Source organism: Drosophila virilis, chromosome X, assembly GCF_030788295.1.
Source record: "Drosophila virilis strain 15010-1051.87 chromosome X, Dvir_AGI_RSII-ME, whole genome shotgun sequence".
Classification (NCBI taxonomy): Eukaryota; Metazoa; Arthropoda; class Insecta; order Diptera; family Drosophilidae; genus Drosophila; species Drosophila virilis.
In genome coordinates, this window is record NC_091543.1 from 6,342,511 (window position 1) to 6,359,232 (window position 16,722).

Consider the following 16,722-nt stretch of genomic DNA (forward strand, 5'->3'; position numbering starts at 1 on the left):
GCATATTATTTGATAATTATATATATCATAGAAAATTTGGTATCTGTTGAGAACCGTAGATGAAATTAGGCCGAAAATTCGATTGCCTTATAGACATTTGCCTTTGGCTTTTCCAATAAATTAACGGGGGAAAAACATTGCTTGACAATTCTTTTAAAAACGCTTTCATTTCAATTGTTTGGATTAAAGTTCGTAACAAGCATTAATTAGCATTTGGAGCTGTTGCAAAAGTAGCTGTCAATCTTGATTATTATACAAACTTTCAAATGTTACCAATTGTATTAGATAATATAGAAAATGTCCGACTTACTTGCATAGCTCAATAACCAGACGATCGCCAGGCTGAACCAAAAGCATACGATCTGACATAGAAAACCGGAACGCAAGTTGGAAATAAGAAAGGACTCATTACTCATAATTAGAGTTTGATTTTGAAATCGAAGAAAATGCAATAGAGTATTTAGTGCGATCCCCATCAATTGCGAACCTCGTGGGCGTTGGCTTGCAACGATCTGTCGAGCCTGAAGTCGAGCTGCGAACGCAAACTTGTTCGATGTTGGCTTCAGACCCGAAACGAGTAGCCGGCCAGTTGATTGTCGTGCATTGCAGGGATCGCAGCTTGATTGCGCTTTGGGGCAGGGTATCGGATAACAGTTAAATGATGGAACCGTAAGTTGCATTTGCATATTGAGCATGTATTCTCGGAACATGAACATGAATTGAGTGCTTTCAAAGCGAGTCGTTTGCCTAATACTGCGTGTAGATGGTAATTGCTAAGCGTAGGGCATAGATCAGTCGTCCAGATCCGAGTAGGTATCGATGGGCGCCTGCCACATCTTCGGCTGCTCCTCCTCTTCGACTAGCTCCGGTATTTCCAGCTTGATGCGATTCAATATGCTCACCATAGCGCTGACCTGGGAGCCAATCTGGACAGCAGCGAAAACGATATCAAATCAAATGCATATATTATTACGGTTATGGAATATAATGGCATTAAATCGAAGGGCCAACCTGTCCGAGCCAGCGACAGTTCATGTGGATCTGATAGAGTATGGTTGTGGCCCAGTTGAGCATGGACTCGAGATCGTTGCGTCGCATCTGAAAGAAATGATCGGGATAGCCGGCCAGCTTGAGGTCATCGTTATTGGTGAGCATCACCAGCTCCATGATGCGATTCATTGTCTCCAGCAGCAGGCCCAGCTCGCTTAGCTGGCTGTTGCCCATTTCGGCCAGGCTGAAGCGGGCCACCGGACCGAGAGCCTGGGCCAGCTCCTTGAACTCGCGATACCGATGCATTGTTATGTCCAGATTCAAGATTTGGCCAATTATTGACCAGAGCATGCAAACGCCAATGGGCAGGCCGCGTGCATTGGCACGCACCAGCCCGAGCGCCAAATGGAGCAAAATAGTGTCCTGGTCCACATCCACCTTGTGCAGCTCGCCCAGCAGATACTCGACATGACCGTGAACCTGTTGATGTTGTTGTTGATGCCACGGATTATCATGTGCAGCCAGCCCCAATGGGCATGCTAAGACCTACGCTCATCGGATCCTTGGTATCCATCAGGCCCAGCACACGGAACAGCAGGCTGCGCATATTCTTCTGCGGCTCCAGCGGACCATGGATGAGAAAGAGCATACAGACGGCCACCAGCAGGGGACGCTGCATATCCTCATCCCAGTTGCGCGCCAATTTGCGCACCGTCTCGAATCCATTTATGATCTGTTCCAGAAATGATCGGAATTAGGCATTAAAGCGGATTGGCCGGGCAATGCTGCTGCCGTTGGCTAACCTGATCCAGATCGTTGGTCATGTGAATGATGAGGCACTTGTGGGCCAGGGGACTGCACTCCACCCAGGCTCGCAGCTGGTCCAGCGAGCAGAACTGACTGCAATTCGCATAGCTCATCTTTTACGAACTGCAAAATGAATGCTTCTCGATTCAATCGAGGATCGAACCCGCCTATTCCAGTTGTTATCGCTTGAACCGGACTCTTTGCTCCTGAAACGATATGCAGACAACAAACAAACAGTTACAGGCATTTTTGTGTGTTAGAGATGGGCGCGATTCGATATTTATCGCTGGCTGCAACGTTTCGTTTCCATTCGTTTCCATTGAATCGCATCGAATTGTTGCCGTGAAACATGTCGCGGCCAGACCTGCGACATTGGAGAGAGCTTATATATTCCTGATCAACATCAAAAGCCGATCCCCAGTTGAGAAACTTGGCAAAGATGCCATTTTAAATTACCTGTGTTTCTCAGATATACATCTTTATGGTAGATGCATTCCTTATCCTAATCTAATTTCATGATGTTTCCAAGAAAATCGAGTCTTATCTCAGCTATGACTTCCTTTAGGAAAACTCCATTCCCATTTAAGGAAAAACTATTTAGTTTCTCCTTCTCGCCTGTAAAATATGATATTCAAGGTTCTGTAACTCTCTAAATATTGTTTCTGATGAAAATTAGCTTCGGTAAAATATATTTTACTTTCAAATATATTCCAAAATTTTAACCATATCAAGTTCGTAGCTAAGAGCAGAACGAAAAATCTGTGATACATAGCAGAAATGGGCAAAAGTTTTCACAGTCTGTCCTGTTCTACTAAGATCTGAGCAACCTTTACCCCATATACAAATACACTCAAAACTTAAAACAATTGAAGAATTAAACAAATGACTTCTTGAAGGTGTAAATAAGTATTCTCAGAGTCAATGCTTAAAAAGATCCTTAATTATTTTGAAATACGCATATTCAAACATCTGGCAACCTCCGCCTAGATATGGAACTTGTTTCGTTTTCGATATGTTATCGATAATTAAGAATTATCGTTGGCCCGATCTTTGCAGCTTAAAGCTTGAATGTGTCATGCGATTTAGTTTGTGACTGGGCCAAGACTAAAAATAAGTCTTAAATGACAGAGCCGACGAGACATAAACAAAGCAAAATGTGCTTGTGTTATGAAATGTGTGTCTATGTTTATGGCAAGTGTAAATAAATAGATGGCATCAAAATTTGTTTATGCCACAAAAGCGTAGAAGGCGACGCGCGGCCCAAAGTGCAGAGCTTGTCGGCTAATTGGCAATTTAAGAAATTTCAAATGAATTCAAATTGAACTTGGCAGTTTTTTTTTTTTTTTATTTATTTTTTTGGCCAGTTCCTGGCCAAATGCTATCCTGCGGTTCGCCTCGGTCTGTCCTTGCCGCAGCTGTATTATTTACAACTTCGTTAGCAAAAGCAAAAATCGCCTGCAGCATTCACATAAAACCGTCGAAACAGTGGCAAACCCAGCAAATCAACGCATAATGATATGAAAATCTGTTGGCTTTTGTGCCCAGACCTACGAATATATGTATAAAAAAAAAAAAAAACCCACCCCTTCTTAACCCCGCACAAAAAGTGGCGAGTGTATGTCAACAATTTGTCCTAAATTAGGCGTAAAATTTACAGATTGCTCGGCTAAACAATAACAACGACCCACCCCATATAAAACATGTGGGCGTGTCCCGTGCCGGGCGTGCTCGACTAGGCAATACCTCTTAATTAACTTGGCTTTTTCTAGTGCTGTCCTTATAAAAATCTCAGCGCTTGGAGGTTCTATCAAGCAGGGTTCCGTCTTTTTATTATTTCCGTGTTCGGGGTAGAAATTCAAAAAGTGAATTACTTTTATACCTAAATAACAAGTACAGAACTGTCGAATCCTTTTAAATTTCGAGTAATGCTAGAGCTTTTAAAAATCGTCGGAGCTATTGCGAGATATTCTTCTACATGTTACATAAGCATGCTCGGAACGTTGATACCCCTTTTTGGCATTGTCAATGAGTACAGGGTATCAAAAAAAGCTAGCTAATAAAAGGGTAGTTGCTACTTATCATCCTCATCAACATCAGCATCATATCGTCGTTATGATTGTCATTTCCCCTCCCGCTCTTCTCCGTTTTACTTTCGGGCCACACTTGACACTCTTCAATTGCACTGGCTGTACCAGGCGGCGGGTGGGGGGTGTGGGGTGTGGGTTCAACCCCTCCGCTAATTTGAGGCTTTTATATGGCATCTAATTGAAGTGAAAATACAGTTGGCATTGATTGCGACTTTGTGGTCCTGTGCAAGGGCGTGTTTCTCTAATGCCAGACTTATGCGAAGCTCTGAGATTGCGATCGGTTGCCTTCTGCTAACTGCCTAAGCTGATTTGCATAATTGGCTCTGCGTTCAGGCTAAACGTGAGAAAGACACGCATAATGCAACCCCGCAGCCCGAATGCAACCCTGTGCACCTTGCGCTCACTTGAATATATCATCATTTGAGATAAAATCAATCTAGATAGCCTAATTTAGTTTTGACCGAGCTGGGGTAGCTCGAAAGATGCCTAGAACAAGTCAAAAGTGGACAGAATTTCGACAGATAAACAGCGCTCTTCGGTAATTGTTTGTTTTTTTTTTTTATGTATGTCAAGCTTATATTATTGACAATTGAATATTTTTAAGGTTAGTTTCTTGTCTAAATTTTGAGTATAAATTTGATATATCTCCAAGAATTTTGTTAAAAGGCATTCAAACCCGATTTGAATGTGTTCAAATCCAATTTGAGGTTAGGTTAGATGCTGGCACTTACACACACACACACACACACACACACACACATGTGTACATTTGTATGTGCGCCTATTTATGTATGTATTTAATAGAAGAAGTTTGTGCGTTCCTTGGCCCCTTGGCTGCCTTTGTTGAATGTGCATAATTAAAATATAAAATGCACAATACGCTGTTGGCCGTTGCTTTCGTCTTTGGGCAAAATTTGTTAATCTTTTCATGCAGCTGCATAATTAAAATCTGAATATGGAAATTCTATGAAAAAATTGCGCCTCCTGCTCGCACGCAAATGGGCCAAATGGCAAATAACAAAAAAAAAAAGGGAACAAGCAAAAAGGCCGAGCTGCAGCAAGGAAAAAAATAGACACACACACACACACACACATAGACATTTGCAGACAGCAACTTAACAGTTGCCGCTGCTCGTTAACAGTCAGCTTTTGGCCTCCCCCGCGCTGCTGCTGTTGCTGTTGTCTCTTTCTTACTCTCGCACATTTGCGCTTTTAGCTGTCGCTGCGCTGTGCGGATGTGTGTGTGTGTGTGCTTGTTTGTGTGGAAGGCAAGTAATTGCAAAATATGAATGCATAATGAGCAGATATTTCCAAGTGTGCAAAGAAACTTCAAGCAGCAACATGGGGGCGGCAACTTTTATGCTAAAATGTGCGAGATGCGCGTGCACTTGCATTTTGCCAGTTACTTGCAAGGACACACACACACACATACATGCATGCACACCCATCTGTATGCATGTACGGGCAAGCATGCAAATGTGCAGCTGGGTGCATATATGCAAATGTATGTGTGTGTGCCTGTGCAACTGCCGCTGCTCTTGTCACCCGGCCCCAAGATACTTAGCAAATCTTCGCCAAGTATCACTAGCACACATTCCACAAACAAACATGGCGGCCATTGAGTGCTTACGAAAATGGTGTGCTGCTCATTAAAACTGCGGCACCATTCGAATTGTAAACAGTGTTAAGTTGGCTGCACAAGCTGCCCATTAACAGCGGCCAACCCAATGTTGAGCAACGCCTATTAAGTGCATACGCACACACACACATGCACACATGCATACATGCATGCATATACAGTACACATGCATAGACATTCCCAGAAATTGTTGCGCCATCCAAACAAATGACAACAAATTGAAGCCTTTTCAAAGCCTTCTGGAAAATGTAATCAACTCTTTTGTCGTAATATCTCTTCTCGCTAATCCGAAAATTGCTGCTTTTCTTCATGCAAGAGCTCAGTTCGAATAGAGAGAACTGATTTGGGCACTACGATAAATGACTTAACTTGGCAACGTTGCCACATTGTGAAAAGGGAATGATATGGCAGCACAGATTTAGGGGAAAATTGTTGAGCTAATTTATATCAATTAACAGGCACCTGGCCATACGCCCGCAGGGCTTCGATATTGAGCAACTGCGTCAGATTGTGGGCCAATCGTGCCTTAAGGATAAAACCCAATTTATCCACACCAGCGACAATGTGCTAGAGGTGAGTGCGTGAGTGCGTCCAGGATATGCCAGCATGAATGATATTTTATGTGAGTCTCTCTCATTTTGTTGGCCAGCTAATTGAGGCCTTTGGCCAGCTGATGTCGCGGGAGGAGATCGAATTTGGCGCCGAGCCGCTGGCCACACTGCACGTGGCCGGCATGATGCTCTATATGCTGCATCACAACGATTTGAGCAGCACCCAGGTGCAGCGCACCTTGTTCCTGCAGCGCTGTTTCGACTACATGGCCTGCACCGAGGAGACGCATGTAGGTGGACCGCGCCGGCGGACGAGCAGTTCAAGCTATATACATACATGAATATCCTTCTCTATGGCAGGTGCATGAGCTGTGCACCCAGATCCTGTCGCTGCTGGATATCAACGACTCGGACATTATGCTCAATATGATTACCTGCTGCCGCAACGCCAGTCCGCTGGGCACCATGGCCCAGATCGTGAGCACCTGCCTCCTCTGGGCAATGCTGGACAAGCTGACCGATCTGGGCTTCGATACATATCGGCTGCGCGCCTATCCCGAACTGATGATGGCCATTGCCATGGTCAATCCGCTGGTCTATTTGCAAAACTATCTGCACTCCCTAAATTTGATTGTGCGCGTGATTGCCGCTCTGCTCGTCGCCGGACCGTATGGCTCCACGGAGAAGCTGCGCAACGAGGTGGGCGTGCCGCAGGATATGCTCGAGTTTCCCAATGCCGATGCTGCCGTGCTCTTTCGCTGGCTCAACACCATTGTGGAGGAGCTGCGCGATGAGCTGCAGCTGCGCGACGGTCATGTCCAGGAGCGCATGATTGTCCTGGAGACATCCTGTGAGCTAATGAAGCTGGTCCATGTGCATCTCGCCGAGTTCTATCAGCGCCTGTATAGCATTGCTGACTTTGAGGATGATGGCTTTGTTTCGGATCATCAGTGCGACAACGATGAGGATTTCGAATGGTTGTTATAATTTTCCACAAAAATTGAGGTTATCTGCACGCCCTTGCAATAAATGAGCATTAATATAATTAATTACCTGTCTGTTGGCAACACCTGGCCACAATTGGCAATATAACACTTGAAAATAATTATTTTGTATTTGATTTTTTATATTATTTCAACTGTACACTTGCGCTCTTTCGGAAAACTTCTTGCATAGTGCTCGAAACGGAAATGTGCCCGAAGAGTTGCCCAATTGTCAAGAATTGCATATTTTACAATACTAGCAAACAAAAAAGTTGTGCATCAAGCAACAAAATTATTGAATAGTTCGATTTATTTATTACGAAAGTTGGCTACAAAAGTGAAAAACAAGCATGCAATTATTTAAGGAACGCAGCAAAATCCATATTTCTTAAAAAAAAATATATTTGCATTAATTTAACTTAATTTACCACAAATAAGGATACATTCGATAATTCTGTTAATGGCAGTTGCCGGAGCTTCTGCTTTTCGCTTCTGCCGTTACTTTCAGTGTTGAGCAACACGCGTTTTACGCTGCGTTTGCAGCTTGAACCGGCGCACATGCGTAACGCCTGCAACAGTTGATGGAACGAAATGGCAAATGGAACGAACACAATTCAAGCAATTTTTATTATTGAAGCTTAAATATTAGGGCTTAACAAAAAACTATTCAAGCAGCGCTTTAAGCATATATCATATATATATATCGATAGGATTGGATAGGAAATGCGTTTGGAATTAATCTCTCGTTGCCCCTGGCAGCTCACTCGTCCAGCACGCTGTCCAGCCACTGCTCCACATCGTTTTTGCTGGCGCTCGGCGTTGCCGGCTGCACCTGCACCGGCGAGGCAATTGGCAGTGTTTGGCCCGTGGCGATGGTGGTCTGCGCCAGCTGCGTATCGGTCAGCGCCAGCAGCTCGTCCAGTTCATCGGGCGCATCTGTGGCAGCGCCCGTTGCCGGCGGCAGTTCCTTTATGGATTTGGCAGAGGGCGCACGTGATTTGTTGGCGCTGGCAATGCCATTGGATTCGCGCAGCACACGCTCCTGGTATATGCGCTCGGCGCGCTCAGCTGCTTCGTTCTGGGCAACGATCTGCTGGCGCGTGAACATGCTGGTCGAGTAGTCCATGCGCTTGTAGAACGGTATCGTTTGCAGGCCACAGTTGAGCAGGCCGAGATTAAGCGTAAAGTAGCTGCTGGCCGCCTTGGTGTGCAGCTGGGTCTGGCCTTCGGCTATGTTATTCCATTCCTTTTCGGCGCCAAAGCTGAAATGACCGCCGCCCATGCTGGGAAACTGGGACATCTGCTTGTAGTCGCCGGCCCGCAGCTGGGCGCGCGCGTTCTCATCAATGGGCGTGCCATCGACCAGCTGCTCCACATCGTCCGTGTCCGTTGGCGGCAGCGTGTCGAGCATATCGCGGTTCTTCTGCGGCGCCAGCGAGCGGGTGCCGCTAGACCAGCCCTTGCGTGCGAAGCGCGGCTCATCGCTGGAATCGGCCACATCCACAATGCTGCGTACCGCCGTCGTTTGTGGCGAGCTGGAGGATGTGTTGCCGCCACGCTGCGGTTGCTGTTGTTGTTGTTGCTGCTGTTGCTTGTGGTAGTATTTATGTTGCTTCATATTCTTGCGATTGCTAAATAAATTAAAATTATTCTTAGCTTTGTCTTAGCAGAGCGACTTGCAGCGCTTGCGGTTACGTATTACTTACTCCTTGGATCGATCGTCCTTGCCGTACATTTTGGCCTACTTGTGGTATGTGTGCGCGTGTGTGTTGGGCAATAAAATAAAAATTCAAAAATCGTTTGTTTACGTTTTCAATTTACTGTTGCCTGTGGCAGCGCGCACAGCTGTGCCCGGGGTTCGCCTGTAAGTGCGAGTGAAACGGCTGCTGCGAACAGCTGTTAGCACTGGCCGTTGTCGGCCAACTATCGATATCGACTGTTAACACACATGTAATCGACGTAAACGAATTGGAATTTTACAGCTGTTATTAAACACAGGCTGAAAATTGGCAAAATAATATTATTTCATTATGCAAACAATAGCTGACTACTATTATACAAATTAAAATAAATCACAACGCACTTTATCGTTAAGCTTCAAAATATCCCACCCAACCCATTTTTAATAAATCAAGCTAATATTTAATTAGGTGTTTCAAGTATGCCGCAAGGAAAATACCAAGCAGTGAATTTGCTTGCGCAAAAATCGATAGTTGGTCGCAAAACAGCGTAATCGATAGAATATTAAACATTTCCATTCACAACGGCAACTATTATTATTTTTTTTTTTCATATTTGATTATTTGAAAGGCGACGTAGCAGTCAGATTGCGTTTGGAGCAGATGTTGCGTTTCGTTCAGAGTTTGCGGCTCAGCAACAGTTTGAAAGCGCCGGAACTGTCAGCGGCTGCCGCTGAGATTTATCGGCAATGTTTCGCTGAGCTGGCTTCCACAGCCGGTCTGCTCGAGCGGCACACGTCCAACGGCGAGCGGTCCGCTTTGCTGCACTGCTTCGATGCACAGCCGAGTAATCAATTGGAGAGCATTGCGCCCAGCGCCGATGATGTCTGGATATTTGGCTACGGCTCGCTGGTTTGGAAGGCGGACTTTCCCTATATCGATCGCCGGCGCGGATTTGTTTGCGGCTATAAGCGTCGCTTTTATCAGCACAGCATCGATCATCGCGGCGTGCCGGAGAAACCAGGACGCGTTGTCACCCTGCTGCCGGGCGACATGGCCGCGGACCGTGTCTATGGTGTCGCATATCGCATAGCGGCCACCCAAAAGTCTCAGGTGCTGGATCATCTGGATTACCGCGAGAAGAACGGCTACGAGCGCTGCAATCTGGAGTTTCATGAGTATCCGGCCGCCACAATGCCCATCGAGGTCATTATGTATGTGGCCACGCAGGCAAACGATTCGTATGCGGGCCACGTTTGGCAGGTGCCATGCATTGCCAAGCAGATCTTTACCTCAGCCGGTCCCAGCGGTCCGAATCGCGAGTATTTATTCAATTTGTCCATAGCCATGCGCGAATTGTTCCCAGATGCCGTCGACGAGCATCTCACCGAGCTTGTCGATTGCGTACAGCGCTATATTGAGAGCGAGGAACCGGTCCTGCTGGAGCGGGCACTGAGCGCCGAGATCGCCAGCATATTAAGCGAATGCTTGGCCAAAGATGCGCCCGTGCCGCTGGAAGAGATTGCTCAGCGCTTGGAGGCGTTGCGTGCACGTTGCCAACAGCCTGGTTGGCGTGAAAGGTTGCTTAACCAGGAATTGCAGGGCCAGAGCTCGTGACCGACCGACTGCAATTCCGTGGGACGAGCTCCTTCTGATTTGCTTCTTATTTCTTCAGTATCAATCCTTTAGTGTACATGATTTGTAAAATATTTAAATATACATATACATAGAAAATGGGGGTACAGATTGTTAATCAAATCTTAACTTCTTAATCGATGGGTAAATGGGAAGTGTATTATAAATTTTGTTTTTTGTTTTTTTTTTTTGATAGCACATTATTTACAACCGTAGTAACATCTTTTATTTATGGCGATATATCGATGGCAGCTTATTCGATAGTTCGTTTCGGCAAATTTGAATTCATAAAAGTATTTCGATAACGCGTTTTTAGATTTGATAATTATATTATTTTTACAAATGATGTAAATGTATGTGCGTATGTCGAAAGTGCGGGAATAATTAATTAGGTATTTTGCATAAACAGCAAAGCAAAATATTTAAATAATATTTATCGTGTTGTTTCCATAGCATTTAAATTGGCGCCAAATTAATGAACGATATCTACAATGAGGTGCACATCGGTAAATAGTTATAGCATCTCGAACCAGTGGCGATATTTATAACAATTATTAAGAATTCATCGTCAAGCTGCGGCACAACATTCTGTAATCTTTGCCAAAAGTGAATTATCGTTTTAAGGCTAATTTGATTGCATATAAAAAAATTCGTAACAAATGTAAGACTCACTGCCTTAAAATAGGCCCAGCCCTGGCTCAAACGGTTATTCTTTACCTACTGTGACTTAAATAAATAGCCACCCTTCTCTTAACGATTAATCGATAGCAAATATCGCATTAAATGTGTAACATATCGGAGTCCACGATATATCAACAATTTCAATAGCAAGTGCCATTTTGGCCTACAGGTAATTAATATTATTTAAGTCTTAGAAAATTTGCATAATTGATACAGTTGTAGGTCAAATTTAGCATAATTTGCTTGCGCCGCTAAGTGTAAGTATTAAGGAATTATTACGCCAAGACGTCGCAAAAAAAAAAAACATAACTTTCTCTGTTACACTGGTGCCGGCTACGTCGAGTTTCGTTTAAATTACATATTGAGAAGCACAGATTAAAGATTTAAGATAGTGAAACCGGGAGCAACAGCCGTGGTTAACACTTTTCTTCTATTTTTTTTTTTTTTGTTTCTTGCTTTTGCTTTAATGACTTCCCTTTGCTTTTGGGCTAATTTGGTGCCGGCTCCCTTGGCCGCAAAACGTCTGACGTGTTCCATTTAATTGTCAAAATGTCGGCTTTAAATGACAACTAAAACGGTATTTGAACTTGAATATTATTTATGATTATTTCAGTTAAGACTAGCCAAAGAATTTCTGTGCTGTTATAAAATCAACAAATACACAACACACAACCGGAAGGGAGGATCATCTGTACGCCTGCGGAGCTGTCTGGTGCGCTGAGGGGCAGTAAAAATGCGGTTAACATTATTCGTTTGCCTCATCATCGGGGCCCTGATCAACTATGCTGCTGGCGTTGATCCAACTAATTTCAAGACCTGCGAGCAGAGCAGCTTCTGCAGGTATGTCACAACAGGCCAACTATTGCCAGCTGACCTTTCATTCACACACACGCACACACATACACACACGCACACAGAGTTGGTCTAATACATGCGCATTTGCTTATTAACCCTATATACTCTTGCGTAGGGTATTTGAATTCTGTCAGGAAATGTGTAACGACAAGAACTAAGTTAAATATGCATTTTTATTCTTTATAGTCTAACTCATATTCATATCTTCTACTCGTTACGTAAAAACAAGGGTATTCTTTTGAGCTTTGTCAGTCTTCAAGCGTTATATTTCTGATCACAATCAACAGACGGCCAATCTGTCGGTCTGTCTGCTTCTTCATATATCGTAGCTCTCGTGAATCAGGAGCTAAGTAGACTTGCCTCAGCATTTGTGTATGTGCAAGGGTATTTAATCATCGGCTTTCCGAAGATCGCTCTTTCCTCTTTGCTTGTTTGTAATTCCTTTTCTTCCGCTGCAGACGCTCGCGCAAGGTGCAGAGCTCGGGCAGCAAATATGCGCTCATACGGGGCACACTGAACACGTACACAGATTCGGTGACCGCCGACTTGATCAACAAGGAGAATCATCATCAGTTCACCATGAAGCTGGAGGCTCTAGTCGGCAGCACCTTCCGTTTGCAGATCGATGAGAAGCAGCCTTTGCGTCCGCGCTATCGCGTTGAGCATGCGCTAAAGGGCAAGCCGGAGACAGCACAGATACGTGTGCTGGAATCGGATGAGCTGACTATTACGTCTGGCAGCGCCAAGGCTGTCATACAAGGTGATCCGTTTCGCATTGATTTCTATGAGAACGATGTGCATGTCGTGTCGGTGAATGCCAAGAACTGGCTATACTTCGAGCATCTGCGGCAAAAGGCACAAGCACCGGCCGGCGAGGCAGCCGATGGCGGCGATGGGGCACAGCAGGAGCAGCAGGAACAGAACTCGGATGCCGTACAGTCGCCCAGTGAACCAATTGATGAGCCTGGCACATGGGAGGAGAACTTTAAGTCGCACCACGACACCAAGCCGTACGGACCACAGGCCGTTGCACTCGATTTCTCGTTCCCTGCCGCGGAGATGCTCTTTGGCATACCCGAGCATGCCGATAGCTTTGCGCTCAAGTCTACCTCCGGCACGGATCCCTATCGTCTATACAATTTGGATGTCTTCGAGTATATTGTGGACAGTAAGATGGCGCTTTATGGCTCGGTGCCAGTGCTTTATGGTCATGGGTAGGTTGTGTGCTTGCGTCCAATTCTTTTTTCCCACTGAACACCTTTAATTGCAGTCCTCAACGCACCGCCGGCGTCTACTGGCAGAATGCCGCTGAGACCTGGGTGGATATCTATACGACTGAAACGAATGTGGTCTCTTCGCTGGTTAACTTTGTGTCGGGCTCACGCAAATCGACTCCACCAGCGGCTCATTTCATATCTGAATCGGGCATTGTGGATGCCTTCATAATGCTGGGCCCCAAGCCGATTGATGTATTCAAACAATATGCCGCACTGACCGGCACACATGAGCTGCCGCAGTTGTTCTCGCTGGGCTATCATCAGAGCCGCTGGAATTACAATGATGAGCGTGATGTGACCTCCGTTTCGGCCAAGTTCGATGAGTACAATATGCCAATGGATACCATGTGGCTGGATATTGAGTATACGGATGGCAAACGCTATTTCACATGGGACAAATTCAAGTTCCCCGAACCGCTGACCATGATTAAGAACCTAACCGAACTGGGCCGTCATCTGGTGGTTATCATTGATCCGCACATTAAGCGCGACAATGCCTACTTCTTCCATCAGGATTGCACCGAGAACGGCTATTATGTGAAGACGCGTGAGGGCAATGACTACGAGGGCTGGTGCTGGCCCGGCTCGGCCAGCTATCCGGACTTTTTCAATCCGGTTGTGCGCGACTATTATGCCAGCCAATATCACTTGTCCAAGTTCAAGACTGTCACAGAGGATGTCATGATCTGGAACGATATGAATGAGCCGTCTGTGTTTAATGGTCCCGAAATTACCGCGCCCAAGGATCTGGTGCACTATGGCAATTGGGAACATCGCGATGTGCACAATCTTTACGGCCATATGCATCTAATGGGCACCTTTGCTGGCCTGCAGCAACGTGATCCCAACCAGCGTCCATTCATTTTGAGTCGCGCACATTTTGCGGGCTCGCAGCGTTATTCGGCCATTTGGACTGGCGATAATATGGCCGATTGGACGCATTTGCAACATTCGACCAAGATGTGTCTGACCGAGGCCGTCGCTGGTTTCTCCTTTTGCGGTGCCGATGTCGGCGGCTTCTTTGGTAATCCAGATGCTGAGCTGCTTGAGCGCTGGTATCAAACTGGCGCCTTTTTACCCTTCTTTCGTGCTCACGCTCACATCGATACCAAACGCCGTGAGCCGTGGCTCTTCCCCGAACGCACTCGGCAGATCATTAAAAGCGCTCTGCTCAAGCGCTATAGCTACTTGCCGTTGTGGTATACCAGCTTCTATGAGTTGGAGCAGACTGGCGAGCCAGTGATACGACCCCTGTTGACCCACTATCCGCTGGACAAGGAGGCCTTTGCCATTGATAATCAGCTGCTGGTGCAGCAGCGTCTGCTGGTGCGTCCTGTGATGCAGCAGGGCGTCAGCAAGGTGGATGTTTATTTCCCGGCCATTGACGATAAGAAGAACGGCGACTATTGGTACGATGTGGATACCTATCAGCGGCAGGAGCGCGCCGGCTACGAGAGCATACCAGTCGACGAGAATAAGGTGCGTACTTGCATTCTCCATGCACCTCCAGCTCTGGCCCTGTACCAACCACATGGAACTTAATTTATTTTTCAGATACCCGTTTGGCAGCGTGGCGGCAGCATTGTGCCCAGGAAGGAACGCCAGCGTCGCTCCTCCAAGCTGATGCTCAATGATCCGTATACATTGGTCATTTGCCTGGATCGTCAGGGCAAGGCTGCCGGCACACTTTTCCTGGATGATGAGAAATCCTATGCGTATCGCGATGGCAAACACATCTATGTCAGCTATGAGTTTGCCGACAATCAACTGACCAATCGCTTCATTGGCAAGCCCCAATACAAATCGGAGGCCTGGATTGAGCGCATTATCATTGCCGGCCTGGGCCATGTGCCGACCTCTGCCACGATCACAGTAAATGGCATCAGCCAGCAGCTGGAGGTGGAGCAGCGCAATGGGGCAATTGTTGTACGCAAACCGGCTGTCAAAATGGATGTTGACTTTGCTCTCAAGCTCAACAATTAATTGTGGTATTAACTAAAAGTGTCCTGCACAACAAATTGCTTCAGCCCCGCCAACTAGCAGGATCTGACATTATTCTTAAATATATACATGAATTTTTTTATTCCATGTATGCTTCTAGTTGATAGTTACACGTTTTTTTTTTATGACATCGATTAACTATTCGTAGCTGGGTGCGTCCAGCTGAAAGTAAATTTCAATTCCAATAAATGAATTTAATGCGATTTCCCTAAGGCTTTCAAAACCTTTTTTCTAATCTGTTGAAATTAACTACATTTTTCCTTCCCATCAAATTTACTCAAATTACATTTTTAAATTTATTTCTGCAAATCTTTAAATACATTTAACTTGAAATTTGTAAATATTTGAAAGTGACATATATATATATATATATACCCGGATCCCTACTATTAATTGACATTCAAACAAACTTAAAATCGATGGGTTCAAAAAATTTTTTGACCAAAAAACGACTCGTTTCTATTTTCGACCTTTCTCATAATTATTTTAAATATCTCGGCCAAATAAAGTCAGATTTTGGAATTTTATACTATTTTGGACTCGTAAGGATCAGTACTAACGCTTGGCATCAACAGAATGAAAATCTAAATTTTGACCCAAATCGACAAAATGACAAGGGGTTACATCACGTTTTTTTTTCAAAATCGAAACTTTTTCGATGATTTTTTTAATATCTCGGGTAATAGCTCCGCGCAGAGATATGACGTTCCAAAACGACAACTCCGCGCGGAGATATGACGTTCCAAAACGACATAACTCCGCGTGGAGATATGACGTTCCAAAACGACATAACTCCCGCGATATGACCTTCCATAAAATCATCACGTTGTTTTTCAAAATCGAGGTTTTTGCGATAATCGAAACTTTTTCGATGATTTTTTTTAATATCTCGGGTAATAACTCCGCGCGGAGATATGACGTTCCAAAACGACATAACTCCCGCGATATGACCTTCCATAAAATCATCATATTGTTTTTCAAAATCGAGGTTTTTGCGATAATCGAAACTTTTTCGATGATTTATTTTTATATCTCGGGTAATAACTCCGCGCGGAGATATGACGTTCCAAAACGACATAACTCCGAGCGGAGCTATGACGTTCCAATGCGACATAAATCCGCGCGGAGATATGACGTTCCAAAACGACATAACTCCGCGCAGAGATATGACGTTCCAAAACGACATAACTCCGCGCGGAGATATGACGTTCCAAAACGACTTAACTCCGCGTGGAGATATGACGTTCCAAAACGACATAACTCCGCGCGGAGATATGATGTTCCAAAACGACATAATTCCGCGCGGAAATATGACGTTCCAAAACGACATAACTCCGCGCGGAGATATGACGTTCCAAAACGACATAACTCCGCGCGGAGATATGACGTTCCAAAACGACATAACTCCGCGCGGAGATATGACGTTCCAAAACGACATAACTCCGCGCGGAGATATGACGTTCCAAAACGACATAACTCCGCGCGGAGATATGACGTTCCAAAACGACATAACTCCGCGCGGAGATATGAAGTTCCA

The 16,722-nt window shown here is 45.2% G+C and overlaps 5 protein-coding genes across 7 annotated transcripts; 3 read left to right on the plus strand and 2 right to left on the minus strand.

Moving 5' to 3' along the window:
* Positions 1-603: 603 nt before the first annotated feature.
* LOC6633290 (uncharacterized) lies at positions 604-7,123 on the plus strand. Of its 2 annotated transcripts, none has more exons than XM_002056837.4 (4): positions 604-669; positions 5,982-6,096; positions 6,173-6,364; positions 6,435-7,123. In XM_002056837.4, the coding sequence occupies exons 1-4, from the start codon at positions 659-661 to the stop codon at positions 7,059-7,061; spliced, it is 945 nt and encodes a 314-aa protein (XP_002056873.2). In that variant the 5' UTR covers positions 604-658; the 3' UTR covers positions 7,062-7,123. The 2 variants fall into 2 exon arrangements, with proteins under 2 accessions (XP_002056873.2, XP_015025573.1); XM_015170087.3 differs by lacking the exon at positions 604-669 and adding an exon at positions 4,483-4,591.
* LOC6633289 (uncharacterized) lies at positions 661-7,267 on the minus strand. The gene is made up of 5 exons (XM_002056836.4): positions 7,128-7,267; positions 1,794-2,003; positions 1,541-1,723; positions 1,012-1,470; positions 661-926 (listed from the first exon to the last, which is right to left on the minus strand). The coding sequence occupies exons 2-5, from the start codon at positions 1,908-1,910 to the stop codon at positions 792-794; spliced, it is 894 nt and encodes a 297-aa protein (XP_002056872.1). The 5' UTR covers positions 1,911-2,003; positions 7,128-7,267; the 3' UTR covers positions 661-791.
* Positions 7,268-7,663: 396 nt separating this feature from the next.
* Positions 7,664-8,924, minus strand: Aven (Apoptosis and caspase activation inhibitor). The gene is made up of 2 exons (XM_002056838.4): positions 8,764-8,924; positions 7,664-8,688 (listed from the first exon to the last, which is right to left on the minus strand). The coding sequence occupies exons 1-2, from the start codon at positions 8,790-8,792 to the stop codon at positions 7,818-7,820; spliced, it is 900 nt and encodes a 299-aa protein (XP_002056874.1). The 5' UTR covers positions 8,793-8,924; the 3' UTR covers positions 7,664-7,817.
* A 385-nt stretch (positions 8,925-9,309) lies between these two features.
* Positions 9,310-10,471, plus strand: LOC6633292 (putative glutathione-specific gamma-glutamylcyclotransferase 2). Its single transcript, XM_002056839.4, has one exon. The coding sequence runs from the start codon at positions 9,400-9,402 to the stop codon at positions 10,351-10,353; it is 954 nt and encodes a 317-aa protein (XP_002056875.1). The 5' UTR covers positions 9,310-9,399; the 3' UTR covers positions 10,354-10,471.
* A 598-nt stretch (positions 10,472-11,069) lies between these two features.
* On the plus strand, positions 11,070-15,388 carry GCS2alpha (glucosidase 2 subunit alpha). Of its 2 annotated transcripts, none has more exons than XM_032440696.2 (5): positions 11,070-11,221; positions 11,666-11,892; positions 12,366-13,121; positions 13,178-14,663; positions 14,739-15,388. In XM_032440696.2, exons 2-5 carry the CDS (start codon positions 11,786-11,788, stop codon positions 15,165-15,167), a joined length of 2,778 nt encoding a protein of 925 aa, XP_032296587.1. In that variant the 5' UTR covers positions 11,070-11,221; positions 11,666-11,785; the 3' UTR covers positions 15,168-15,388. The 2 variants fall into 2 exon arrangements, with proteins under 2 accessions (XP_032296587.1, XP_002056876.3); XM_002056840.4 differs by lacking the exon at positions 11,070-11,221 and adding an exon at positions 11,291-11,309.
* Positions 15,389-16,722: the final 1,334 nt, after the last annotated feature.